This window comes from Neovison vison, chromosome 1, assembly GCF_020171115.1.
Source record: "Neovison vison isolate M4711 chromosome 1, ASM_NN_V1, whole genome shotgun sequence".
NCBI classification, from domain to species: Eukaryota; Metazoa; Chordata; class Mammalia; order Carnivora; family Mustelidae; genus Neogale; species Neogale vison.
This window is the reverse complement of record NC_058091.1, coordinates 215,946,045-215,969,930: the sequence shown is the minus strand read 5'-3', so window position 1 is coordinate 215,969,930 and position 23,886 is coordinate 215,946,045. Positions and strand designations below refer to the sequence as shown.

At 37.7% G+C, this 23,886-nt stretch overlaps 1 protein-coding gene across 6 annotated transcripts in view; it reads right to left on the bottom strand.

Moving 5' to 3' along the window:
• Positions 1 to 23,886, bottom strand: part of GFM2 (GTP dependent ribosome recycling factor mitochondrial 2) — a 72,546-nt gene that overhangs the window by 38,571 nt on the left and 10,089 nt on the right. For 5 of the 6 annotated variants that reach the window (XM_044267093.1, XM_044267074.1, XM_044267114.1 and 2 more), the window contains 3 exons: positions 23,522 to 23,619; positions 6,465 to 6,590; positions 5,671 to 5,759 (listed from right to left, as the gene is read on the bottom strand). In XM_044267093.1, the coding sequence (XP_044123028.1) occupies positions 5,671 to 5,759; positions 6,465 to 6,590; positions 23,522 to 23,619 (313 nt within the window). The other variant, XM_044267124.1, reaches the window with a different exon arrangement.

Genomic DNA, 23,886 nt, shown 5'->3' with positions numbered 1-23,886 from the left:
AGGTTGCTGCCTGTGTTCTCCTCAAGGATTTTGATGGATTCCTTTCTCACATTGAGTTCCTTCATCCATTTTGAGTCTATTTTCATGTGTGGTGTAAGGAAATGGTCCAATTTCATTTTTCTGCATGTGGCTGTCCAATTTTCCCAACACCATTTATTGAAGAGGCTGTCTTTTTTCCATTGGACATTCTTTCCTGCTTTGTCGAAGATTAGTTGACCATAGAGTTGAGGGTCTATTTCTGGGCTCTCTATTCTGTTCCATTGATCTATGTGTCTGTTTTTGTGCCGGTACCAAACTGTCTTGATGATGACAGCTTTATAATAGAGCTTGAAGTCTGGAATCGTGATGCCACCTACTTTGGCTTTCTTTTTCAATATTCCTTTGGCTATTTGAGGTCTTTTCTGGCTCCATATAAATTTTAGGATTCTTTGTTCCATTTCTTTGAAAAAAAATGGGTGTGATTTTGATAGGGTTTGCATTAAATGTGTAGATTGCTTTAGGTAGCATAGACATTTTCACAACATTTGTTCTTCCAATCTAGGAGCATGGAACATTTTTCCATTTCTTTGTGTCTTCCTCAATTTCTTTCATGAGTACTTTATAGTTTTCTGAGTATAGATTCTTAGCCTCTTTGGTCAGGTTTATTGCTAGGTATCTTATAGTTTTGGGTATAATTGTAAATGGGATTGACTCCTTAATTTCTCTTTCTTCTGTCTTGTTGTTGGTGTAGAGAAATGCAACTGATTTCTGTGCATTGATTTTATATCCTGACACTTTACTAAATTCCTGTACAAGTTCTAGCAGTTTTGGAGTGGAGTCTTTTGGGTTTTCCACATATAGTATCATATTATTTGCAAAGAGTGATAGTTTGACATCGCCAAAGGCAAGGGAAGCAAGGGCAAAAATGAACTACTGGGATTTCATCAAGATCAAAACCTTTTGCACAGCAAAGGAAACAGTTAACAAAACCAAAAGACAGCTGACAGAATGGGAGAAGATATTTGCAAACGACATATCAGATGAAGGGCTAGTGTCCAAAATCTGTAAAAAACTTAGCAAACTCAACACCCAAGAACAAATAATCCAATCAAGAAATGGGCAGAGGACATGAGCAGACATTTCTGCAAAGAAGACATCCAGATGGCCAACAGATACATGAAAAAGTGCTCCACATCACTTGGCATCAGGGAAATACAAATCAAAACCACAATGAGATACCACTTCACACCAGTCAGAATGGCTAAAATCAACAAGGCAGGAAATGACAGATGCTGGCAAGGATGCGGCGAAAGGGGAACCCTCCTACACTGTTGGTGGGAGTGCAAGCTGGTGCAACCACTCTGGAAAACAGCATGGAGGTTCCTCAAAAAGTTGAAAATAGAACTACCCTATGACCCAGCGATTGCACTACTGGGAATTTACTCTAAAGATACAAACGTAGTGATCTGAAGGCGCACGTGCACCCAAACGTTTATAGCAGCAATGTCTACAATAGCCAAACTATGGAAAGAACCTAGATGTCCATCAACAGATGAATGGATAAAGAAGATGTGGTATATATACACAATGGAATACTATGCAGCCATCAAAAGAAACGAAATCTTGCCATTTGCGACAACATGAATGGAACTAGAGCGTATCATGCTTAGCGAAATAAGTCAAGCGGAGAAAGACAACTATCATATGATCTCCCTGATATGAGGAAGTGGTGATGCAACATGGGGGCTTAAGTGGGTAGGAGAAGAATCCATGAAACAAGACAGGATAGGGAGGGAGACAAACCATAAGTGACTCTTAATCTCACGAAACAAACTGTGGGTTGCTGGGGGGAGGGGGTTGGGAGATGGGGAGTAGGGTTATGGACATTGGGGAGGGTATGTGCTCTGGGTAAATTGGAAGGGGAAGTGAACCATGAGAGACTATGGACTCTGAAAAACAATCTGAGGGGTTTGAAGTGGCGGGGGGGGTGGGAGGTTGGGGTACCAGGTGGTGGGTATTATAGAGGGCATGGCTTGCATGGAGCACTGGGTGTGGTGAAAAAATAATGAATACTGCTTTTCTGAAAATAAATAAATTGGAAAAAAAATTTTTTATTATGAATATTTGGATGCTGATCAAAAATGAAAAAAAAGATTAAAAGGAGAAAAAAAAGCCAGCAGCTGTATTTCTAAGTAGCAATTCTCATGTGCTTTTCTATTTGATTTCTTTTAATTCTACTTTTTATACATATTTCAATAGTTCCAGTCTGTTATAGTATCTGTACCTACTGGAGCTCCGAAGCCCAGAAGAAGAACATAAAAAGTCTAATGTAATGGCATTACCTAAAACAGAAGCCACTTTATAATTCTATTAAGTAAAATTTATATAGAATAAAAATAAATAAATAAAATAAATAAATAAAAAACACTCAAGTGTACAGTGAGTCTGATAAGTATATACACTTGCATATATCCCCCATCCTCCAAAAAAACCTGTTCTCATATCTGTCACCAAAGATTCATTCTGCTTATTTTTGAATCTCATATAAATAGCATGGCTTCTTTCACTCAATATAAAGTTTCTGACATTCATTCGTGTTGTTAGGTATACTGGTTCTTCCTCTCCTCCCTCCCTCCTTCCCTTCCTCTCTCTCTCTCTCTTTCTTTTGCTAAGCTCCTTTGTATAAATGTGCCAGCTGGCTTTTCTACCCACCTGTGGATGAACACTTCGATTATTTCTAGTTTAGGGCTATTATGAATTTAGCTGCTATAAACAAGTCTTGTTCAAATAGTTGCTCCACATTCTCAAACAATATTTCCATCATTCTTCTTAACTTTAGCCATTCTTGTGGGTATGAAACAGTCTCTCTTTGTAATTTTAATCTGCATTTCCCTGATAACCAGTGAGACTGGCCATCTTTTCATGTGCTCATTGGGCCATTCATATATCTTAGGGAAGTATCCACTCAAGTCCTTCGTCCACTTTTTTACTAGGTTGTTAGTTTTTATTATTGATTTGTAGTTCCTTAGATATTCTGGATATAAGTCCTTGATCATACACACGTACTGTGAAAATTTCAGCACATACTTCCTAAAACAATGATATTTTCCTGCATTATCAATAGTGTTTAATGCACTCTGGAAACTTAATATTCGTGCAATATCTTATCTAATATAACAAATTATATATATAAGTTATCCTCCCCAACTTGTCATTCAGAAAAATCTCGAATCTATTAAAAAACAAAAAAGGTTGAAGAATAGTACAATGAAAATCTATGTACCCTTCACCTAGATTCACCAAATATGAACACTTTGCCACACTTGCCTTTTTTTCTTCAACATGTGCATATACACACATTATACGTGTGGCTCTGCAAACGTGCCACTGGGCTCTACTATGTAGAGAATAATTAACTGACAGCCCCAACTACTGTTCGTCTTGTCTACCGCCAAAGTCTCTGAAGGCCCAGCTAATGGCTGAATACAGCAGGAATACTAATGTAGGTTATTCTTCTAAGACCTGTGGAACTTCTCCAACAGGTGACTTTGGACTCCCCCATCAGCTTCGTTGAACCTCTTTCAGAACTATGCTGTAGTCAGAGACTCTTCCTACCCAATCCTCCTTCTTTTACCTTTTCCTTGATAGTTAGTTATCAGACCTACCCTGTGGTTTGACTGTACTCTCCCACTGCTCTCTTTTCTTCTCTGTTCTTCACAGGCATTTCCCCCATCTTGGCATCTACTCGTCAAAGTATGCAAACTAACAACATATTTTTATGTGTGGGTAGAAGATGAAGCACTAGAGCAAGATGTACATATCATGACACTTCAACCCTAAATACTTCAGCCTGTATTTCCTAAACATACAAACGTTTTCCTACATAACTATTTTCAATCATCATTCAGAAAAATTTAAGCTGACACATACTTTTTCCTAATATAGTCTGTATTAAAAATTTTGTTTTTCAAAAATATATATATATGTATTTTTTCTTTTTCCTGAAGATGTTCTTCTTAGCTGTTTTTAGATCCAGAACCCTGAAGATCATATTATATTTAATTTTCTTGTATCTTTGGAATTGTTTAAACTAAAATAGTACCTCAATTTTTTACTTGTAATCACTCATTTTCCTTACATTTACATTTTTTTTTCAACTTCTAAAAGCCCCAGGCAGTTGTTTTGCAGTATGTCTTTCAAATTACATTCATCTGACTGTCTTCTCATTATTAGATTGGGGCCAAACATTCTGTCAGGAATAAAATATTGATAATGTTGTGTCTTTCTTAATGCATCATATCAGGAAGCCCATGCTGTCATTTGTACCATTTGGAGCATGTTAATTTTGGTCACTTAATTAAGGTATCACTTTTAGTAAAATTTTAAGATTAGAAGAACTGAAGATGATTCTTTATTCAATACAGCCCATCTTGAGATTATAAAACAAATGGGGATATCAACTAAAGAATGCATAACTGACCCCAATGTAATTTATTATAAATCCATTTTTAAAATTTATTCAAGAATTCAGGGGCACCTGGGGACACCTGGGTGGCTCAGTTCGTTAAGCGGCTGCCTTCGGCTCAGGTCATGATCCCAGCGTCCTGGGATCGAGTCCCACATCGGGCTCCTTGTTCTGTAGGGAGCCTGCTTCTCCCTCTGCCACTCTGTCTGCCTGTGCACGCTCTCTCTCGCTCTCTCTCTCTGACAAATAAATAAATAAAATCTTAAAAAAAAAAAAAAAAGAATTCAGGGGCACCTGGGTGGCTCAGTGGGTTAAAGCCTCTGCCTTCAGCTCGGGTCATGATCTCAGAGTCCTGGGATCAAGCCCCGCTTTGGGCTCTCTGCTCAGCAGAGAGCCTGGTCCTCCTCTCTCTCTGCCTGCCTCTCTGCCTACTTGTGATCTCTGTCTGTCAAATAAATAAATAAATCTTAAAAAAAAAAAAAGATTTATTCAAGAATTCAATATATATTAGCTGTTGGAAGATAATTCCTCATGGGTCCTTCACCTCTCTACATATTTTGTTAGGAGAGGCAGTGACTACATTTGTTCTGGACTATGTTTTCAAAGATGCTGATATAATCATCAGCTTGGAAAGAGAGAGACAGTGTCTCCCTCTGGATCAAAAGGTAGGTTTGCCTATAACCCTGAAAGATAGTAACTCTCTTCAGAGCAAACAGCAAGCATGTCTACTGCCCATTATAAAACACATGTGTTTTCTAAGCAGCAGAGGGTACCCCTGCATAGGCAGCTGTCACCTGCCTCCCTTTAGGTTGTCCTGAGAACTGGGTCTTGAGGAAACAACACAAGATAATACTAACACACTGGCTTTTGCTGTTTCTGTGACTATAAAGTTCTTTGTCCCTGACTCAAGAGTCTTGTGTCTTCTGCCAGCATGCCATAAAGCTGTGGCAGACTAACCAGTTAGCTTGAAAGTAAGGTAGAATCTCAAGGCCTTCATAGTTCTCAAACACCAACTTCCAGATTTCCTACAGAAAAGCAAACTACTTTCCTTTTACTGTGAAATATCTGGTATCACATATAGATCACACAGCAATATCAAATCTAATTTCCTTTCATAATTTGACTTATATGAACTTATATATGGTTATAGGTAACTAAAGGTGATACAGTCTACTTTAAAAAAAAATCATGCTATTGTAGCTTGTTCACTGTGGCAGTATTTTTACCTCTACACCAGCAGAGGCATCAAACACAGCTACTGCACCATCCAACACTCTAAGGCAGCGCTCAACCTCCAACGTAAAGTCCACATGACCTAAGAAAAAGAGGAGAAACATAACAATCTTTAAAAGAAAAAAGGAGCCAGCATAGCCAGCATATACCTACTTTTGGGTATATATTCACAAGAACTGAAAGAAGAGTCAAGACATATTTGCAGGCCATGTTCATAGCAACACTCTTCACAGTAGCCAAGAGGTAGAAACAACTCAAATGGCCATCAATGGATGAATGGCATATAGATAAAGTTCTGCATATATACAAAATATGCCATATATGTACAATGGAATATTTTACAGCCTTAAAAATGAAGGAAACCTTGTCACATTATTACAATATAGATGAAGTCTGAAGGACTTTATGCTAAGCAAAATAAGCCAGTCACAAAAGGACAAATACTTTAGGATTCTACTTATATGAAGTATCTAAAGTAGTTAATCTCCTAGATAAACAAGGTAGAATGGTAGTTATTGGTGATAGGAGGAGGGCACAAGGTTGAGTAGTTGTATAATAGATATGTAGTTTCAGTTCTGAAAGATGAGGTACTTCTGGAGAATCTCACAACAATGTAAATATACTTAACTACTGGTTAGAATGGTAAATTTTATGATATATATAAATATATATATATTTTGATATATATATATATATTTTTTTTTTACTACAATTTAAAAGAAAACACATCCACAAACTAAAACCTCCAATGATGCAGCATCTCTGCAGTGCTAGAATAGTACCATACCTGGCGTATCAATTAGATTGACTCTATATCCCTTCCAGTCGAATGTAACAGCAGCAGACTGAATAGTAATGCCTCTTTCTCGCTCTTGAGCCATGAAATCTGTCACAGTGTCTCCATCATCAACATCTAACAAAGAAAAGGATACATAGTTAGGTTTGATACCAAGCACACTTCATTGTGATAGGGTGTTTACTTGACAGTTTATTTTTTAGAAAAAGAGTGTGTGCACATGCACGTGGGGGTAAGGGGAGAGGCAGAGGGAGAGAGAGAATCCCAAGCAGGCTCTGCACTGAGTGAAGCTCAATCCCAGGATCATGACCTGAGCAGAAATCAAGAGTGGGATGCTTAACCAACTGAGCCTCCCAGGCGACCCCTCTACTTGACAGCTTACTTTGCTTCAACACTGTTTGTAAAATATTTTGTTTAATATTCAGAGCCCTTAATCTTTCTCTAAATAAGCCCTTGTTCTAGAAAAAGCTTTTCCATCAAAATTAGTAATTTTTCCATACAAATAATTTTTCTGTAACAACTAAGATAAAATTGGTTCAAATATTTTATTTTTACTGAACTTGATATTCCTTTCATTTTTTTCCCCAAGTTTAACTTTCATTGTCTCTTCTTTACTTACATTCCTCATGCCTGATCCCTAGACAGGAGGCAGGGTACTGCAATGAATGAGCCCAGACAGACCTAGATTTAAGTACCACCTTTACCATGACTATTCTGTTAACTTTAAGCAAGTTACCTAACCTAGTCTGTAAAATAAGGTTAATAAAGGCAATCCTATGGGGTTGTTAAAAGAATGAAATGAGACTATATAAAGTACCTAGCTCAGTAAATGTTAAATAAATGGTAGCTACATAAAACAAGGTAGAGAAAAAATTCCTCCAAAGTTAAATTCTCCTTTCCAAACCTTTTTCATTACTAAATTTTTCCCAAAAAGGGCATTTATTTGTACTAATGAAAATGAACTCTTGGTAGAATTTCTACAGTACAAAGTCATGGATAGAGTTCATCCTGACAGCCAAAAAGGTCAAATTATTCTGCATTAAAATTCTTGAATTATGCACTGTATTCTGATTAAATTTACTATTCAAAATTCAAAAACACAGGTTATTATGACCTTATACTACCACTACTTAGGTCAGCATTGAATCTCTGAATTACTAGCCAGGTTCCCCACTGTTTGTATATGTATACGTGTGTATATGTGGGTATATGTATATGTGGGTATATGTTTATTTGTGTATATATACATATGTACCAATAGAAGGAGAAATAGCAAGAAAAATATATTTGTCAGGAACTCCAAATATCTGTGTTATAGAATTAGTGTTGTTATTTGCAACATAACCAAGCAAACAAATACCATTAATGAGACAATAACCAAATAGCTAACCAGAAGTTCCAAATGAAGCCATTTGTCAAACATTTCTTAGGCAGGGGAGGGGTGCAAGACAACGGAGTAGGAAGACCCTAACCTCACTCTGTCCCACATTTACAACTAGGTATCACTCACATCTGAGTCAATAAACTGTAGTGCATTCTGAAGACTGGCAGAACAAACTCCATAGCCAAATGCAGAGAAGCAGCCAGCACTGGAGAGGTTAGGAAAGGCAGAAAGGTGGTGGAGAGTTGCCAGTAGGAGGAAGGGAGCTATGGTGCACAAAAGGGAAAACACCAAGGAGTCCACATAGGTAAAGTAAATCCCTGTAACATCTAGTCTTGAAAACCAGAAGCGTTGAGTTCCAAGAGTTTGTATAATCACAGACTTGGGAGTCTAGAGCTTTGACAGTCAGCTGACTCAGCAGTAGAGGAGCCAGGAGGGTGTGTGATAGCCAGGTCTCCACCCTTAAAGAGTTAACAGCCTGAGTTAAGAAGCAACCTAAAAGCAACAGTTTGCACTAGGGGAAGGAGATCTGTTTGTATGGATTTCAGGGCAAGCTGAGGAACTTCCCTGGGAACAGAGGAACTGGCAGCATAAATAGAGAGACACCTGCTGGATGCAGTACTGCACGGACACTTGCTACTAACCTGCTAGCAGTGCACCAAGCCTGAGGACTCATGGACTCCAAGACTGCTGGTGCTGAGCTCAGGGCAAATTTTGTTAACACAGTGCATGCCCCACCCAGGCAATACCTCTGCCCGCTGTGCTGCTGTGGCCACTGCACTTTGGGGGATGTGACCAAGTCTAGCTGCTCAGTGCAGATTTTGCTAAGTCATGTGTGTGCCCTGCCCAGCTGCCATAGGCCCCCAGGCACCGTGTACACAAACTTACGCACCCCTTGTTGCTACCTCAGACCACATGCCTTGCACTAGGCTGCGAAGAGATACTGTGTGACTGGCCACCACCTCAGTTTAGGAGATCTGACCTATACCTAATAACCCTACAAATTTTGCAAACACTCCTGCATCACCCCTGAGCCTTCCTATGGTCACGTCCCCTCAGGGAAAGCAGCCTGGGTCTCATTAATACAGAGAGCAAGCACAGCTCACAACAGGCAGAGTCTATGCATGAGACGGGACTGATAGGGAAAGCACAATAACAGGACACAAGAAACACACATAGGAAACTCTGCTCAGGATACTACAGAACCTCTTCATATGGCTACTACTTTCTTTTCTTTCTTTTTTTTTTTTTAAAGATTTATTTTTTATTTATTTGACAGAGAGAGAGAGAGATCAGAAGTAGGCAGAGAGGCAGGCAGAGAGAGAGAGAGGCGGAAGCAGGCTCCCTGCTGAGCATAAAGCCCGATGCGGGTCTCCATCTCAGGACCCTGAGATCATGACCTGAACTGAAGGCAGAGGCTTAACCCACTGAGCCACTCAGATGCCCCAAGGCTACTACTTTCAAGAGCAGAAGACATAGCTGACTTTCCTAAGACACAGAAACAGACAAAGAGAAGTAAACAAACAAACAAACAAAAAAAACCAAAAGCAAAAGAAGAAGAAGAATGAGGAGACAAAGGAGGAACTTGACGAAACCACAACTGGAGAGCTATGTGAAACAGAAATTAGTATACGTGACAAAGAATTTTAAGTAATGATAACTAAAAAAAAATAAAAGATAAAGTAATGATCATAAAGATATTCACTGAACTGGAGAAAAGAGTGGACATTATAAGTGTGACCCTTAGCAAAGAGAGAAAAAAATAACATTACCAGACATGAAGAACTTAATAAATGAAATTAAAAATACAACAGACAGAATATTAACAGTAGGCTACATAAGCAGAGAAACATATCAGTGACCTGGAGGACAAAGTAATGGAAAGCAAACAAGCTGAAGAAATCCAAAACAAATACACCATAATAGGAAAACAGACTTAGAGATCTCAGTGACTCAATCAAGTATTAACATTTGCATTATAGTGATCCAAGAAAAAGGGAGAGAAAGGAAGGCAGAAAAATGTATCTGAAGGAAAAACAGCTGAAAATATCCTAAATGCAAGGAGGGAAAACAAAGATCCAGATTTAGGAGACACAGAGATCCCCAACAAATTCAACCCAAGGAGGTTCTCACCAAGACAGAGAATTAGAATGGAAAAAATAGTGATAAATAATTTTAAAGGCTGTAAGAGAAAAGAAGACAGTTACCTACAAAGAAAATCCCACGAGGCTATCAGTGGCTTTTTCAGCAGAAACTCTGCAGGCCAGCAGAAAGTGGCATATTATATTTAAAGTGCTAAAAGGAAAAAAATCCTGCACCCAAGAATACTCTGCCCAGCAAGGCTATCATTTGGAAGGAGACAGAAAGAGTTTCTCAGCCCAACAAAAATTAAAGGAGCTCAGGACCATTAAACCAGCCTTAAAAGAAATATTAAAGGGGACTCTTTGAATGAAAAGCAAAGACCATAAATAAAAGTATAAAAGGTAAAAAAATAAAAATAAAAATAAGTATTTCAGTAAAAATCAGTCAAAAGATTCATAAAATAGAAGGATATAAAGTATGACATCATATACCTAAGACATGGAGGGGAAAGGAGTAAAAAATGGGCTTACACTTATACAATCATCAACTTAATACAAACTACTATATGCAGAAGATATTATATATACATATATATATAATAACCAAAATTAAATATATATGCATATATATGTACCATATATATATATACCGTGTGTGTGTACCATATATATACATATATACACATATATATACCATATATAACACATATATACATATATATACCATATGTATACACATATATATACACCATATATATATATAGTAACCAAAATTAAAATTAAAAACCAGTAATACACATGCAAAGAATAGAGTAAGGAACCCAAGTAGATCACTAAAAAAAGCTAACAAACCATGAAAAGAAGGATGAGAAAAAAGCTACAAAAACCACAAAACAAGTAACAAAATGGCAATAAACACTGATCTACCAATAATTACTTTGAATGTAAATGGACTAAGCACTCCAATAAAAAAACAGATGACAGTGAATAAAAAACAAGACCCATCTAAATGCTACCTACAAGAAACTCATTTCAGACCCAAAGACATCTGCAGACTGAACGTGATGAGATGGAGAAACATTTATCAAGCAAATGGATGTCAAAAGATAGCTGGAGTAGCAATACTTGTATTAGACAAAACAAACTTTAAAACAAAATGTTTAACAAGAAACAAAGAACAACACTATATAATAAGAAGAAGTACATTCCAGAAAGAGAATATAACAACTGTAAGTATTTATGCACCCAATATGGGAGCACCCAAAATATATAAAACCCTTAACAACAAAATTAAAGGAACTAACTGATAATAACACAGTAATAACAGAGGTTTGTAATACCCCATTTGCATCAACAGATCATCCAAACAGAAAATAAAGAAACAATGGCTTTGAATGACACAATGGACCAGATGGATTTAACAAATACGTTCAGAACATTCCATCCTAAAATAGCAGAATACATTCTTTGCAAGTGCACACAAAATACTGTTCAGAGAAGATCACATATTAGGCCACAAAACAAGTCTGAACAAATTATAAAAATCAAAGTCATACCATGAATCTTTCCTGACCATACTATGAACTAGAAATTAACTATAAGAAAAAATCTGGAGAGACCACAGATACATAAAGGTTAAATAACATGCTACTAAACAGTGAGTGGGTCAACCAAGAAATCAAAGAAATAAAAAATTACATGGAAACAAATGAAAATGAAAACATAACAGCCCAAAATCTTTGGGATGCATCAAAAGTGGTTCTAAGCATAAAGTTTCAAAAATACACGTCTACCTTAACAAGCAAGAAAAATCTCAGGGTGCCTGAGTGGCTCAGTCGGTTAAGTGTCTGCCTTCAGCTCAGGTCATGATTGTGGAGTCCTGAGATCAAGCCCTGCATCAGATTCCCTGCTTGGCAGGGAGTCTGCTTCTCCCTCTGCCTGCTGCTCCCCATGCTTGTGCGCACACTCTCTCTCTCACTCTCATTCTATCTCAAATAAATAAATAAAATCTTAAAAAAGAAAGAAGCAAGAAAATTCTCAAACACCCTAACCTTACACATGAAGGAGTTAGAAAAAAAACAAATAAAACCCAAACCCAGCAAAAGGAAAAAAACAATACAGATTAGAGCAAAAATAAATGATATGTAAACTAAAAAAACAATAGAACAGACCAATGAAACCAGGAGCTGGTTCTCTGAAAAGTTCAACAAAATTGAAAAACCTCCAGCAAGACTCATTTATACAACAACAACAACAAAAGAGGACCCAAATAAAATCACTAATGAAAGAGAAGAAATAACAACTAATACCACAGAAACACAAACAACTATTACAGAACATTATGAAAACCTATACACCAACAAATTGGACAACTTAGAAGAAATGGATGGATTCCTAGTAACATCCCAAAACTAGAGCAGGAAGGAATAGAAAATTTGAACAGACCAAATACCCACAATGACATTGAATCAATCACCAAAAATCTAGGACTAGACAACTTGACAGGTAAACTCCAACAAATGCTGAGAAAGTTAATACATATTCTTCTCAAACTATTCCAAAAAAATACAGGAGGAAGAAAAACTTCCAATTTATTCTACAAAGCCAGTGCCACCCTGACCAAAATCAGTAAAGGACACTACCAAAAAAAGAGAACTATAGGTCATACCTCTCATGAACATAAATGCAAAATCCTCAACAAAATACTAGCAAGCCAAATCCAACAGTATATTAAAAAAATCATATACCACAATCAAGTCAGATTTATTCCTGGGATGCACAGGTGACTCACTATCCACAAAGCTATCAACAGGATACATCATATCAGTAAGATAAACAATAAAAACTAAAATGCAGAAAAAGCATTTGACAAAGTACAGCATCCATTCATTATAAAAACCCTCAACAACATAGGTCTAGAGGAAACATACCTCAAATAATAAAGGCCTTATATGAAAAACCCACAGCCAACATCTTGGTGGAAAAACTTGGGAGCTTTTCCCCTAAGGTCAGGAATGAGACTATCACCCCTTTTATTGAACATAGTACTAGAACTCCTAGTCACAGGAATCAGACAACATAAAAAAACAAAATGTATCCAAACTGGTATGGAGAAGTAAAACTCTCATTATTTGCAGATGAGATAATACTATATACAGAAAACCCTGAAGAGTCTACTACAAAACTACTACAAACTGATTAATGAAGTGAGTAAAATCGTAGGATAAAAAAATCAATGTTCAAGTTGTATTCCTATATGCTAATAGTAAACCAGCAGAAATTAAGAAAACAATCCCATTCACAACTGCACCAAAACCAGTAAAATACCTTGGAATAAACTTAACCAAAGACATGAAAGACCAGTACTCTAAAAACACTAAAACACTGATAAAATTCAAGACAACACAAAGAAATGGAAAGACATCCCATGCCTAAGAATAAATATTGTTAAAATGTCCAAACCGCCTAAAGCAATTTATATATTTAATGCAGTTCCTATCAAAATATCAACAGCATTTTCCACAGAACTAAAACAAATTAGCCTTATATTTGTTTGGGACCACAAAAGACCCTAAACAGCCAAAGCAATCTTGATAAAGAAAAACAAAACTGGAGGGATCACACAATTCCAGATTTCTTTTTTCTTTTTAAGACTTTCTTTGATAGACAGAGATAGAGAGAGAGCGTGCATGAGCACAAGTGGGGGAAGGGCAGTAGGAAGGGGAGAGGGAGAAGCAGACTCCCTGCTGAGCAGGGAGACTGATGTGGGGCTTGATCCTGGGAATCCAGGATCAAGACTTGAGCAGAAGGAAGATGCTTAACTGACTGAGCCCCCCAGTCACCCCCAGATTTCAAGTTTTATTACAATGCTGCAGTAATTTTAAATATATATATGGTACTTGGCATAAAAATAGACACACAGATCAATGGACTAGAACACAAACCCCAGAAAAAAACCCACAATACCTGGCCAATTAGTATTCCACAAAGGAGAAATGAATATCCAATAGGAAAAAGTCTCTTCAATGAATTGTGTTGGAAAAACTGGACAACCACACACAAAGAAGGAAACTGAACCACTTTCTATCACCATACACAAAAATAATCTTACACAGAATAAAGACTTACGTGTTGAGAACTGAAACCATAAAAATCCTAAAAGAGAACATAGGAGGTAATTTCTCTTACATCAGTTTTAGCAACATGGTTCTAGATATGTCTCCTGAGGAAAGGGAAATAAAAGCAGTAAGAAACTACTGGGACTACACTGAAATAAAAAGTTTCTGTGCAGCAAAGGAAACAACAAAACTAAAAGACATCCTACTGAATGGCAGAAGATATTTGCAAATGATATACCTGATAAAGAGTTAATATCACTCTTTAGAGTCCATCTACAAGAATGGATAAAGAAGAGGTGATAAACACACACACACACACACACACACACACACCACTCAGCTACAAAGAATGAGATCTTGCCACATGAACAACACAGATGGAAGTAGAGGGTAGCAAGCTAAGTGAAATATAAAACAAACAAAAAGCAGAAGCAGACCCATAAATACAATGAGAATGGACGGTTGCCAGAGGGAAGGAAGATGGGGGGATGGGTGTATGAGTAAAGGGGAGAGGGAGACTTCTAGTTATGGGATGAATAAGTGACAATGATAAAAGTTACAGTATACGGAACACAGTTGATGACATTGTAATAACACTTTCACTGTCTGATGTCAGATGGTAGCTACACTAGTGGTGAGCACAGTGTAATTTATAGAGTAATCAGAGAGAGAGTTGTAGAGACAAATCCTGAGGACATGTGGCTAAGTATTAAATAAGCCGCAAAAAGATAAATACTCTATGATCCCACTTACATGAGGTATCAAAGGCATAGAAAAAGTGGAATGGTACTTTCCAAAAGCTAGGCAGCGGGGAAAAAGGTGGTTATTACTAATGGGTTTAGTGGGTGTTATACAAGATTAAAAAGTGCTAAAGATCGGTTACCATCAGCATAAATATACACAATACAACCCAAATGTGCACTTGGAAATGGTTAATATGGTAAATGTAACATTATGTATTTTTTACCACAATTTAAAAAAAAGGTAACTTGAACATTGCTTCTGTCACCTCACCTGGGCCCTTGCATCAGGGATACAAACTGGGGATGTGAGAGAAGAATTAAGAACATATTTGTAGGAGGACCAAGATGATGTAGGAGTAGGAGACCTAAATTTTGTCTGGTCCCAGGAATTCAGCTAGATAGTTATCAAACCATTCTGAATACCTCCAAACTCAACAGGAGATTGAAGAAAAGAATAGCACAATTCTATGAACAAAAAAGTGACCACGTGTGGAGAAATGAATCCAAGGCAGTATTTGGGAAGACAGACCACAGGGGGTGGGCGCCTCCATCACCCAGCTACTGTCAAATGAGAGGAGCAGAGCACAAAATCAGAACTTTTAGGAGTCTGCTCCATGGAGGGACATCGCTCCAGTGGCTAAGCAGGGGGTGGAATTCTCACTGGGACAGTGTGGTCTCAGGCTCCTCGGAGTCGTAGAAAGACTGGGGGTGCCTGAGTGTGGGAAGGCTCCCAGGTATCAGAGTGGGGAAGCCGGCTGCAAAGACAGGGCCGAGAAGTGGGCTCTCAGCTCAGGGCTGCCATAAACTGTGACCTGCAGCACAGTCAGACCACTATGCTTTGAACAGAGACCCCACAACTGGCAGATCTGGGGAGACCCTCCCCCACTTCACCAACAAGAGGTGTGGCGTGGGAGTGCGCCACAGGAATCTGCTAGGTTTGGAGACTCCAAACAGGGTCATGCACCAGAGACAGAAATGCTCGGTCAAAGGACCAGTGAGCACAGAGCGCAGCCAGAGACCAGGGAGACCAGAATGATTGACTGCTTTTCTCTGAGGGCCCACTGAGGAGTGGGCCCTGAGCTCTCAGCTCCTCCGAGGCCAGAGACTGGGAGGCCACAATTTTCATTCTTGTTCTCCAAAACTGTCTAGAAAGCATTCAGGGAACAAAAGCTACCAAATAAACCCAAGCAGATTACTTAGCCTGGCTCCTGGCCAGGGCGGTGCAATTCTACCTCAGGCAAAGACATTTGAGACTCACTGCAGAAGGCCCCTTCCCCATAAGACAAGCAAGAACATGCAGCCAAGACCAAGTTTACTGATGAATGAGAACTGCAAAACACCAGTGCTAGGGGAATACAGAACATAGAATTCATGGCTTTTTTCCCATGATTCCTTAGTCTTTTAAAGTTAATTTTTTTTTTATTTTATTTTTCTGTTTTTTAAAAAAATTTCCTCTTTCCTATTTTACCTTATCAACACCTTTTTAAAAACCTACTTTAATTTTCATTTTTACAGTCCTATTCTAGCCCTTCATTGTATTAAACCTTATTTTTTTGGATATATAGGTTTTCCTTTGAAATTCTGGGATACAGTATCTTCTAAGAGACCAAGATATACCCTAAAGCTAGTGTATGGCTTTGTTCTAATCTCCCGCCTGATCACGGTTCTCCCCCTTTTTTCTTTATTTTTTTTTCCCTTTTTTCAACCAACTTATCAATTCTTTTTTTAAAACTTTTGATTTTCATCTTTACAATTATATTCCATCCCCTCACTGTATTTACCCTTATTTTTGTGTATGTAAGTTTTTCACTCTTTAAAATTCTGGGAGGCAGATTCTTGTAACAGAATAAAATACACCCAAAATCAAGTGCGTGGCGTTGTTCTATTCACTAGCCTGATCATAAATATGTTTTTTTCTTCCTTTCTTTTCCTCCCAATTTGTTTAGTGTCTCTTCTGATTTGTTTAGTGTATATTTTCCTGGGGTGGTTGTTAACCACTCCAGCATTTTGTTCTCTCATTCATCTATTCTTCTCTGAACAAAATGACGAATCGAAAAAACTCACCTCAAAAAAACAAAACAAAACAAAAAAAAAACAAGAGGCAGTACTGACTGCTAGGAACCTAATCAATACAGATATTAGTAAGACATCAGAACTAGAGTTCAGAATGATGATTATAAAGTTACTAGCTGGGCTTGAAAAAAGCATAGAAGATAGTAGAGAATCCTTTTCTGGAGAAATAAAAGAACTAAAATCTAACCAAGTTGAAATTTAAAAAGCTATTAATGAGGTACAATAAAAAATGGAGGTTCTTACTGCTAGGATAAATGAGGCAGAAGAGAGAATTAGTGATACAAAAGATCAAATGATACAGAATAAAGAAGCTGAGAAAAAGAGAGATAAAGAACTACTTGATCAAGAGGGGAGAATTTGAGAGATAAGTGATACCATAAGACAAAACAGTATTAGAGTAATTGGGATCGCAGAAGAAGAGGTGGGGGCAGAAGGTATATTGGAGCAAGTTATAGCAGAGAACTTCCCTAATTTGGGGAAGAAAACAAGCATCAAAATCCAGGAAGCACAGAGAATCTCTCCCTCAAAATCAATAAAAATAGGTCAACACTCCTTCATCTAACAGTAAAACTTACAAGTCTCAGAGACAAAGCAAAAATCCTGACAGCAGCTCATGACAGTCTGTAACCTACTATGGTAGAAATATTAGATTGGCAGCAGACCTATTCACAGAGACCTGGCAGGTCAGGAAGGGCTGGCATGATATATTCAGAGCACTTAACAACAAAAATATGCAGCCAAGAATACTATATCCAGCTAGACTGTCACTGAAAATAGGTGGAAAAAAAAGGCTTCAGGAGAAACAAAAACTTAAAGAATTTGTAAACCCCAAACTAGCCATACAGGAAATATTGCAAGGGGTACCCTAGGCAAAGAGAGAGCCTAAAACTAACATGGAACAGAGACAATATACAGTAACAGTCACCTCACAGGCAATACAATGGCACTAAATTCATATCTTTCAGTAGTTACCCTGAATGTAAATGGGCTAAATTCCCCAATCAAAAGACACAAGGTATCAGAATAGATAAAAAACAACAACAATAACAATAAAAAAAAACAAGACCCATCAATATACTGTCTGCAAGAGACCATTTTAGACCCAAAGATACCTCCAGATTCAAAGTGAGAGGGTGGAAAACAATTTACTGTGCTAATGGACATCAAAAGAAACCTGGGGTTGCAATCTTGCAATCTTTATAACAGATAAAATAGATTTCAAACCAAAGACTATAATAAGAGATGAGGAAGGACACTATAACATACTTCAAGGGTCTATACAACAAGAAGATCTAACAATTTTAAATATCTATGCCCCTAACATGGGAGCAGCCAATTATATAAACCAATTAATAACAAAATCAAAGAAACATATCAACAATAATACAATAATAGCAGTGGACTGTAACACCCTCCTCACAGAAATGGACAGATCATCTAAGCTGAAGATCAACAAGGAAATAAAGGCTTTAAATGACACACTGGAACAAACAGACATCACAGACAGATTCAGAACATTCCATCCCAAAACAGAATACACATTCTTCTCTAGTGCACATGGAACATTCCCCAGAATAGATCACATCCTTGGTCACAAATTAGATAAAAAAGATTGGGAACATTCCCTGCATATTTTCAGATCACAGTGCTTTGAAACTAGAACTCAACCACAAGAGGAAAGTAGGAAAGTACTCAAACACATGGAGCCTAAAGAGCATCCTACTGAAGAATGAATGGGTCAACCAGGAAATTAGAGAAGAATTTTAAAAATTCATGGAAGCAAATGAAAATGAAAACATGACTATTCAAAACCTTTGGGATGCAGCAAAGGTGGTCCTAAGAGGAAAGTATATAGCAATACAAGACTTTCTCAAGAAAGAAGAAAGGCCTCAAATATACAACCTAACTATACACCTAAAGAAGTTGGAGAAAGAACAGCAAATAAACCCTAAACCCAGCAGAAGAGAAATAATAAAAATTAGAGCAGAAATCAATGAAACAGAAACCAAAAGAACAGCAGAACAGCTCAATGAAACTAGGAGCTGGTTCTCTGAAAGAATAAGACTGGTAAATCCTTGGCCAGACTTATCAAAAGAAAAGAGAAAGGACCCAAATTAATAAAATCATGAATGAAAGAGGAGAGATCACAACCAACACCAAAGAAACACAAACAATTATAGGAACATATTATGACCAACTATACACCAGCAAATTAGACAATCTGGAAGAAATGGATACATTCCTAGAGACATATAAACTACCACAACTGAACCAGAAGAAATAGAAAACCTGAATGGACCCATAACTGGTAAGGAAATAGAAGCAGTAATAAAAAAATCTCCCACAAACAAGAGTCCAGGGCCAGATGGCTTTTCAGGGGATTCTACCAAACATTTAATGGAGAATTAATACCTATTTTCCTGAAACTCTTCCAAAAAACAGAAGTGGAAAGAAAACTTCCAAACTCATTTTATGAGGCCAGCATTACCCTCATCCTAAAACCAAAAGAAGACCCCATGAAAAAAGGAGAATTATCCCCAAAAAGGAGAGTAATATCAGGTATCTGATTTGATAATATCAGACCAATATCCCTGATGAACATGGATGCAAAAACTATCACCAAAATACTAGTCAATAGGATCCAACAGTACATTAAAAGGATGATTCACCACGACCAAGTGGAATTTATTCCTGGGCTGCAAGTTTGGTCCAACATCCGCAAATCAATCAATGTGATACAATACATTAATAAAAGAAAGAACAAGAACCATATGATACATTCAGAAGATGCTGATAAAGCATTTGACAAAGAACAACATTCCTTCTTGATCAAAACTCTTCACAGTGTAGGGATAGAGGGTACATACCTTAATATCATAAAAGCCATCTATGAAAAACCCACAGCGAATATCATTCTCAATGGGGAAAAACTGAGAGCTTTTCCGCTAAGGTCAGGAACATGGCAGGGATGTCCATGATCACCACTACTATTCAACAAAGTACTAGAAGTCCTAGCCTCAGCAATCACACAACAAAAAGAAATAAAAGGCATCTGAATTGGCAAAAAAGTCAAACTCTCACTCTTTGCAGATGATATGATACTGCATGTGGAAAACCCAAAAGACTCCACCCCAAAACTGCTAGAACTCATACTGCAATTCAGTAAAGTGTCAAGATATAAAATCAATGCACAGAAATCAGTTGTATTCTATACACCACCACCAAGACAGAAGAAAGAGAAATTAAGGAGTCGATCCCATTGACAACTGCACCCAAAACCATAAGATACCCAGGAATAAATCTAACCAAAGAGGAAAAGAATTTTTACTCAGAAAACTATAGAATACTCATGAAAGAAACTGAGGAAGACATAAAGAAATGGAAAAACGTTCCATGCTCATGGATTGGAAGAACAAATACTGCGAAAATGTCTATGCTACCTAGAGCAATCTACACACTTAATGCAATCCCTATCAAGATACCACCAACTTTTTTCAAAGAAATGGAACAAAGAATCTTAAAATTTATATGGAAATAGAAAAGTCCCCCAATAGCCAGAGAAATGTTGAAAAAGAAAACCATAGCTGGTGGCATCACAATTCCAGACTTCAAGCTCGATTACAAAGCTGCCATCATCAAGACAGTACGACACTGGCACAAAAACAGACACAGAGATCAACAGAACAGAATAGAGAGCCCAGGAATGGGCCCTCAACTCTATGGTCAACTAATCTTTGACAAAGCAGGGAAGACTGTCCAATGGAAAAAAGCCAAGTCTCTTCAACAAATGGTGTTGGGAAAATTAACCACATGCAGAAAAGTGAAACTGGACCATTTCCTTACACCATACACAAAAACAGACTCAAAATGGATGAAAGACTTCAATGTGAGACAGGAATCCATCAAAATCCTTAAGGAGAACACATGCAGCAACCTCTTGGACCTCAGCCGCAATAGCTTCTTCCTAGAAACATCACCGAAAGCGAGTGAGGCAAGGGCAAAAATGAATTACTGGGACTTCATCAAGATCAAAAGCTTTTGCACAGCAAAGGAAACAGTCAACAAAACAAAAGACAACTGACAGAATGGGAGAAGATATTTGCAAATGACATAACAGATAAAGGGCTAGTATCTAAAGTCTATAAGGAACTTAATCAAACTCAACATCCAAGGAACAAATAAATCCAATCAAGAAATGAGAAGACATGAACAGACATTTTGGCAAAGAAGGCATCCAAATGGCGAAGAGACACATGAAAAAGTGCTCAACATCACTCGGCATCAGGGGAATACAAATCTAAACCACAGTGAAATACCACCTCACACCAGTCAGAATGGCTAAAATTAACAAATCAAAAAATGAAAGGTGTTGGTGAGGATGCAGAGATAGGAGAACCCTCCTACACTGTTGGTGGGAATGCAAGCTAGTGAAGCCATTCTAGAAAACAGTATGAAGTCTCCTCAAAAAGTTGAAAATAGAACCACCCTATGACCCACCAATTGCAGAACTGGGTATTTACCCCAAGGATACAAATGTGATCCAAAGGGGCACATGCATCCCAATGCTTATAGCATCAATGTCCACAACAGTCAAATTATGGAAAGAGCCTAGATGTCCATCAACACATAAATGGATAAAGAAGATGTGGTGTGTGTACACACACAGTGGAATACTATGCAGCTATCAAAAAACAAAATCTTACCATTTGCAAGGACGTGGATGAACTAGAGGCAATTATGCTAAGCAACATAAGTCAATCAGAAAAAGACAATTATCATATGATCTCACTGATACGAGGAATTTGAGAAACAAGACAGAGGATGATAGGGGAAGGGAGGAAAAAATGAAACAAGATGAAACCAGAGAGGGAAACAAACCATAACAGACTCTTAATCTCAAGAAACAAACTGAGGATTGCTGGAGGGGAGAGGGGTGGGAGGGACAGGGTGACTGGGTGATGGACACTGGGGAGGGTATGTGCTATGGTGAGCACTGTGTATTGTGTTAAGACTGATGAATTACAGACCTGTACCCCTAAGACAAATAATCCATTATATGTTAACCTTAAAAAAAAAAAAAAAAAAAAGGAACATATTTGTGTCACAACAGAGGAAGCCTAATAATGTTCCATGTTTTGGGGTTATAGCCCCCATTTACACAGCAATAGTTCTATGAGAAACACATGTGTTCAAACATTTTGGAAACTGTCACCATGAATATTCTAATCCTGGGTGTTCTTTTCCTCTATAAATACTATTAAGTCTCAACCAGTTTGAAGGGTCTAGAGAAATGGTTGTCAATATAACACATTTCAAAATTTCTGTGGAGCTTCTGAAAAAGTTACTCATTTCCACTTCTGGTAATAAGGACCTCTTGACCTTGAAATCTCAAATTTCAAAACAAACTATTTCACCAGAGATAAAGGCACTTCTTGATTAAAAAAAAGTGGATTCATCAGAGAAACACAACAATCATAAATGTGTATGAGATAAATGTAGACTTTTAAAATACATGATACAAAAATATGACAACTAGCCATATATATACTTTCTAAAAATTTCCAGAGTAGAGCTATGGCACTGTCAATTAAAAACCAAACCAAACCAAAAACTACATGGGGGGATGCCTGGGTGGCTCAGTTGGTTAAGCAGCTGCCTTCGGCTCAGGTCATGATCCCAGCATCTCGGGATCGAGTCCCACATCAGGCTCCTTGCTCGGCAGGGAGCCTGCTTCTCCCTCTGCCTGCCATTCTGTCTGTCTGTGCTCGCTCTCTCTCCCCACCTCTCTCTGATAAATAAATAAAATCTTTAAAAAAAAAAAAACTACATGGGGATTCAAATGTGCACAACTGGCCAAGAGTAACAGTTTTTGACATATTGTAAGTTAAAAATCAAAACTGAGATAAACAGTACTACTACTGTGACTGGGATTAACAAAATCCTTCCTTCTTCCACCTGAAAACTTTACCTTTGGTTAACTTTCTTGTTCTTTTCTTCTAGAAGCCAGAGAACACAAGTATGTCAACTATGGTGCTAGGCAACATGTATTATAGAAAAAATAATTCATAATTTGTAAGCTACATCTGAACTGAGAAGAGCTTTATGAAACTGTAAATACCTGAAGAGATAAACAGCTTTAGGCCTCCCTGAGTGGGCTATGGCATGTCTTTTATGGTAAACCTGGAAGACTGCCCATGGAGCTATAAATCTGGAAGACTGCCCATGTGGAAGAGGTACACATTCCTAAGGGACATGAGGACTGTAAGTCAGGGTGGCTCCTGTGAATCTTGTTAAAGGAAACTATCACTTTTGGGTACCTAAAGAAGGTAGCTCCCAGACACTTAGGTGGACTGCTTTAAGAAATGAAGAAACAAACTACCATTGTGCTGGGAAGCTTTGCTTCCTGTTCTAACAGCCTTCTGAATAGACCAGGGTGAATTGTGGCCCAAGATAGTCCTGTGAATCTAAATGTTTACTTGAACCTACAAAGACTCTTAAGTGGGTGTTCAAACTACCTTATCTTTGTGTTGCGGTTTAGACATCAGTGCTTCCATGCCATACACAAGATCTCTAGGTTGACTTCTTAATCAAAATATTTTCCAATGATGCTTTTTGCTAATGGGGGTTGGGGAGAGGAGGAATCCATTCTAACCTCCCAGTGATCTTGTGTATCCAGAATAGTACAATATTCTTTCTGTGGTGGTAGTTTTGCCTGCATCAATATGAGCCATAATTCCAATATTACGGATTCTGTTTAAAAAGTAGGGGAAAAAAAAAAAGCACGCATTATAAGATGGACATTAATAAAAGTGTAAAACTAAAACATGTATGCTACACAATTTTCAAAGCTGGTATTTCAGTAATTTTTATAATGGTAGAAAAACTAGAAAAAGAGAAAACATAAAACACATTATTCTGACAAAACAGCTAACAAAAGAGCAAACTACAATCTTATGAATCTTTTACTTATTTCTATGTGCTGTTGCTACATTAAAAACATTTAGCATTAAATTCAGG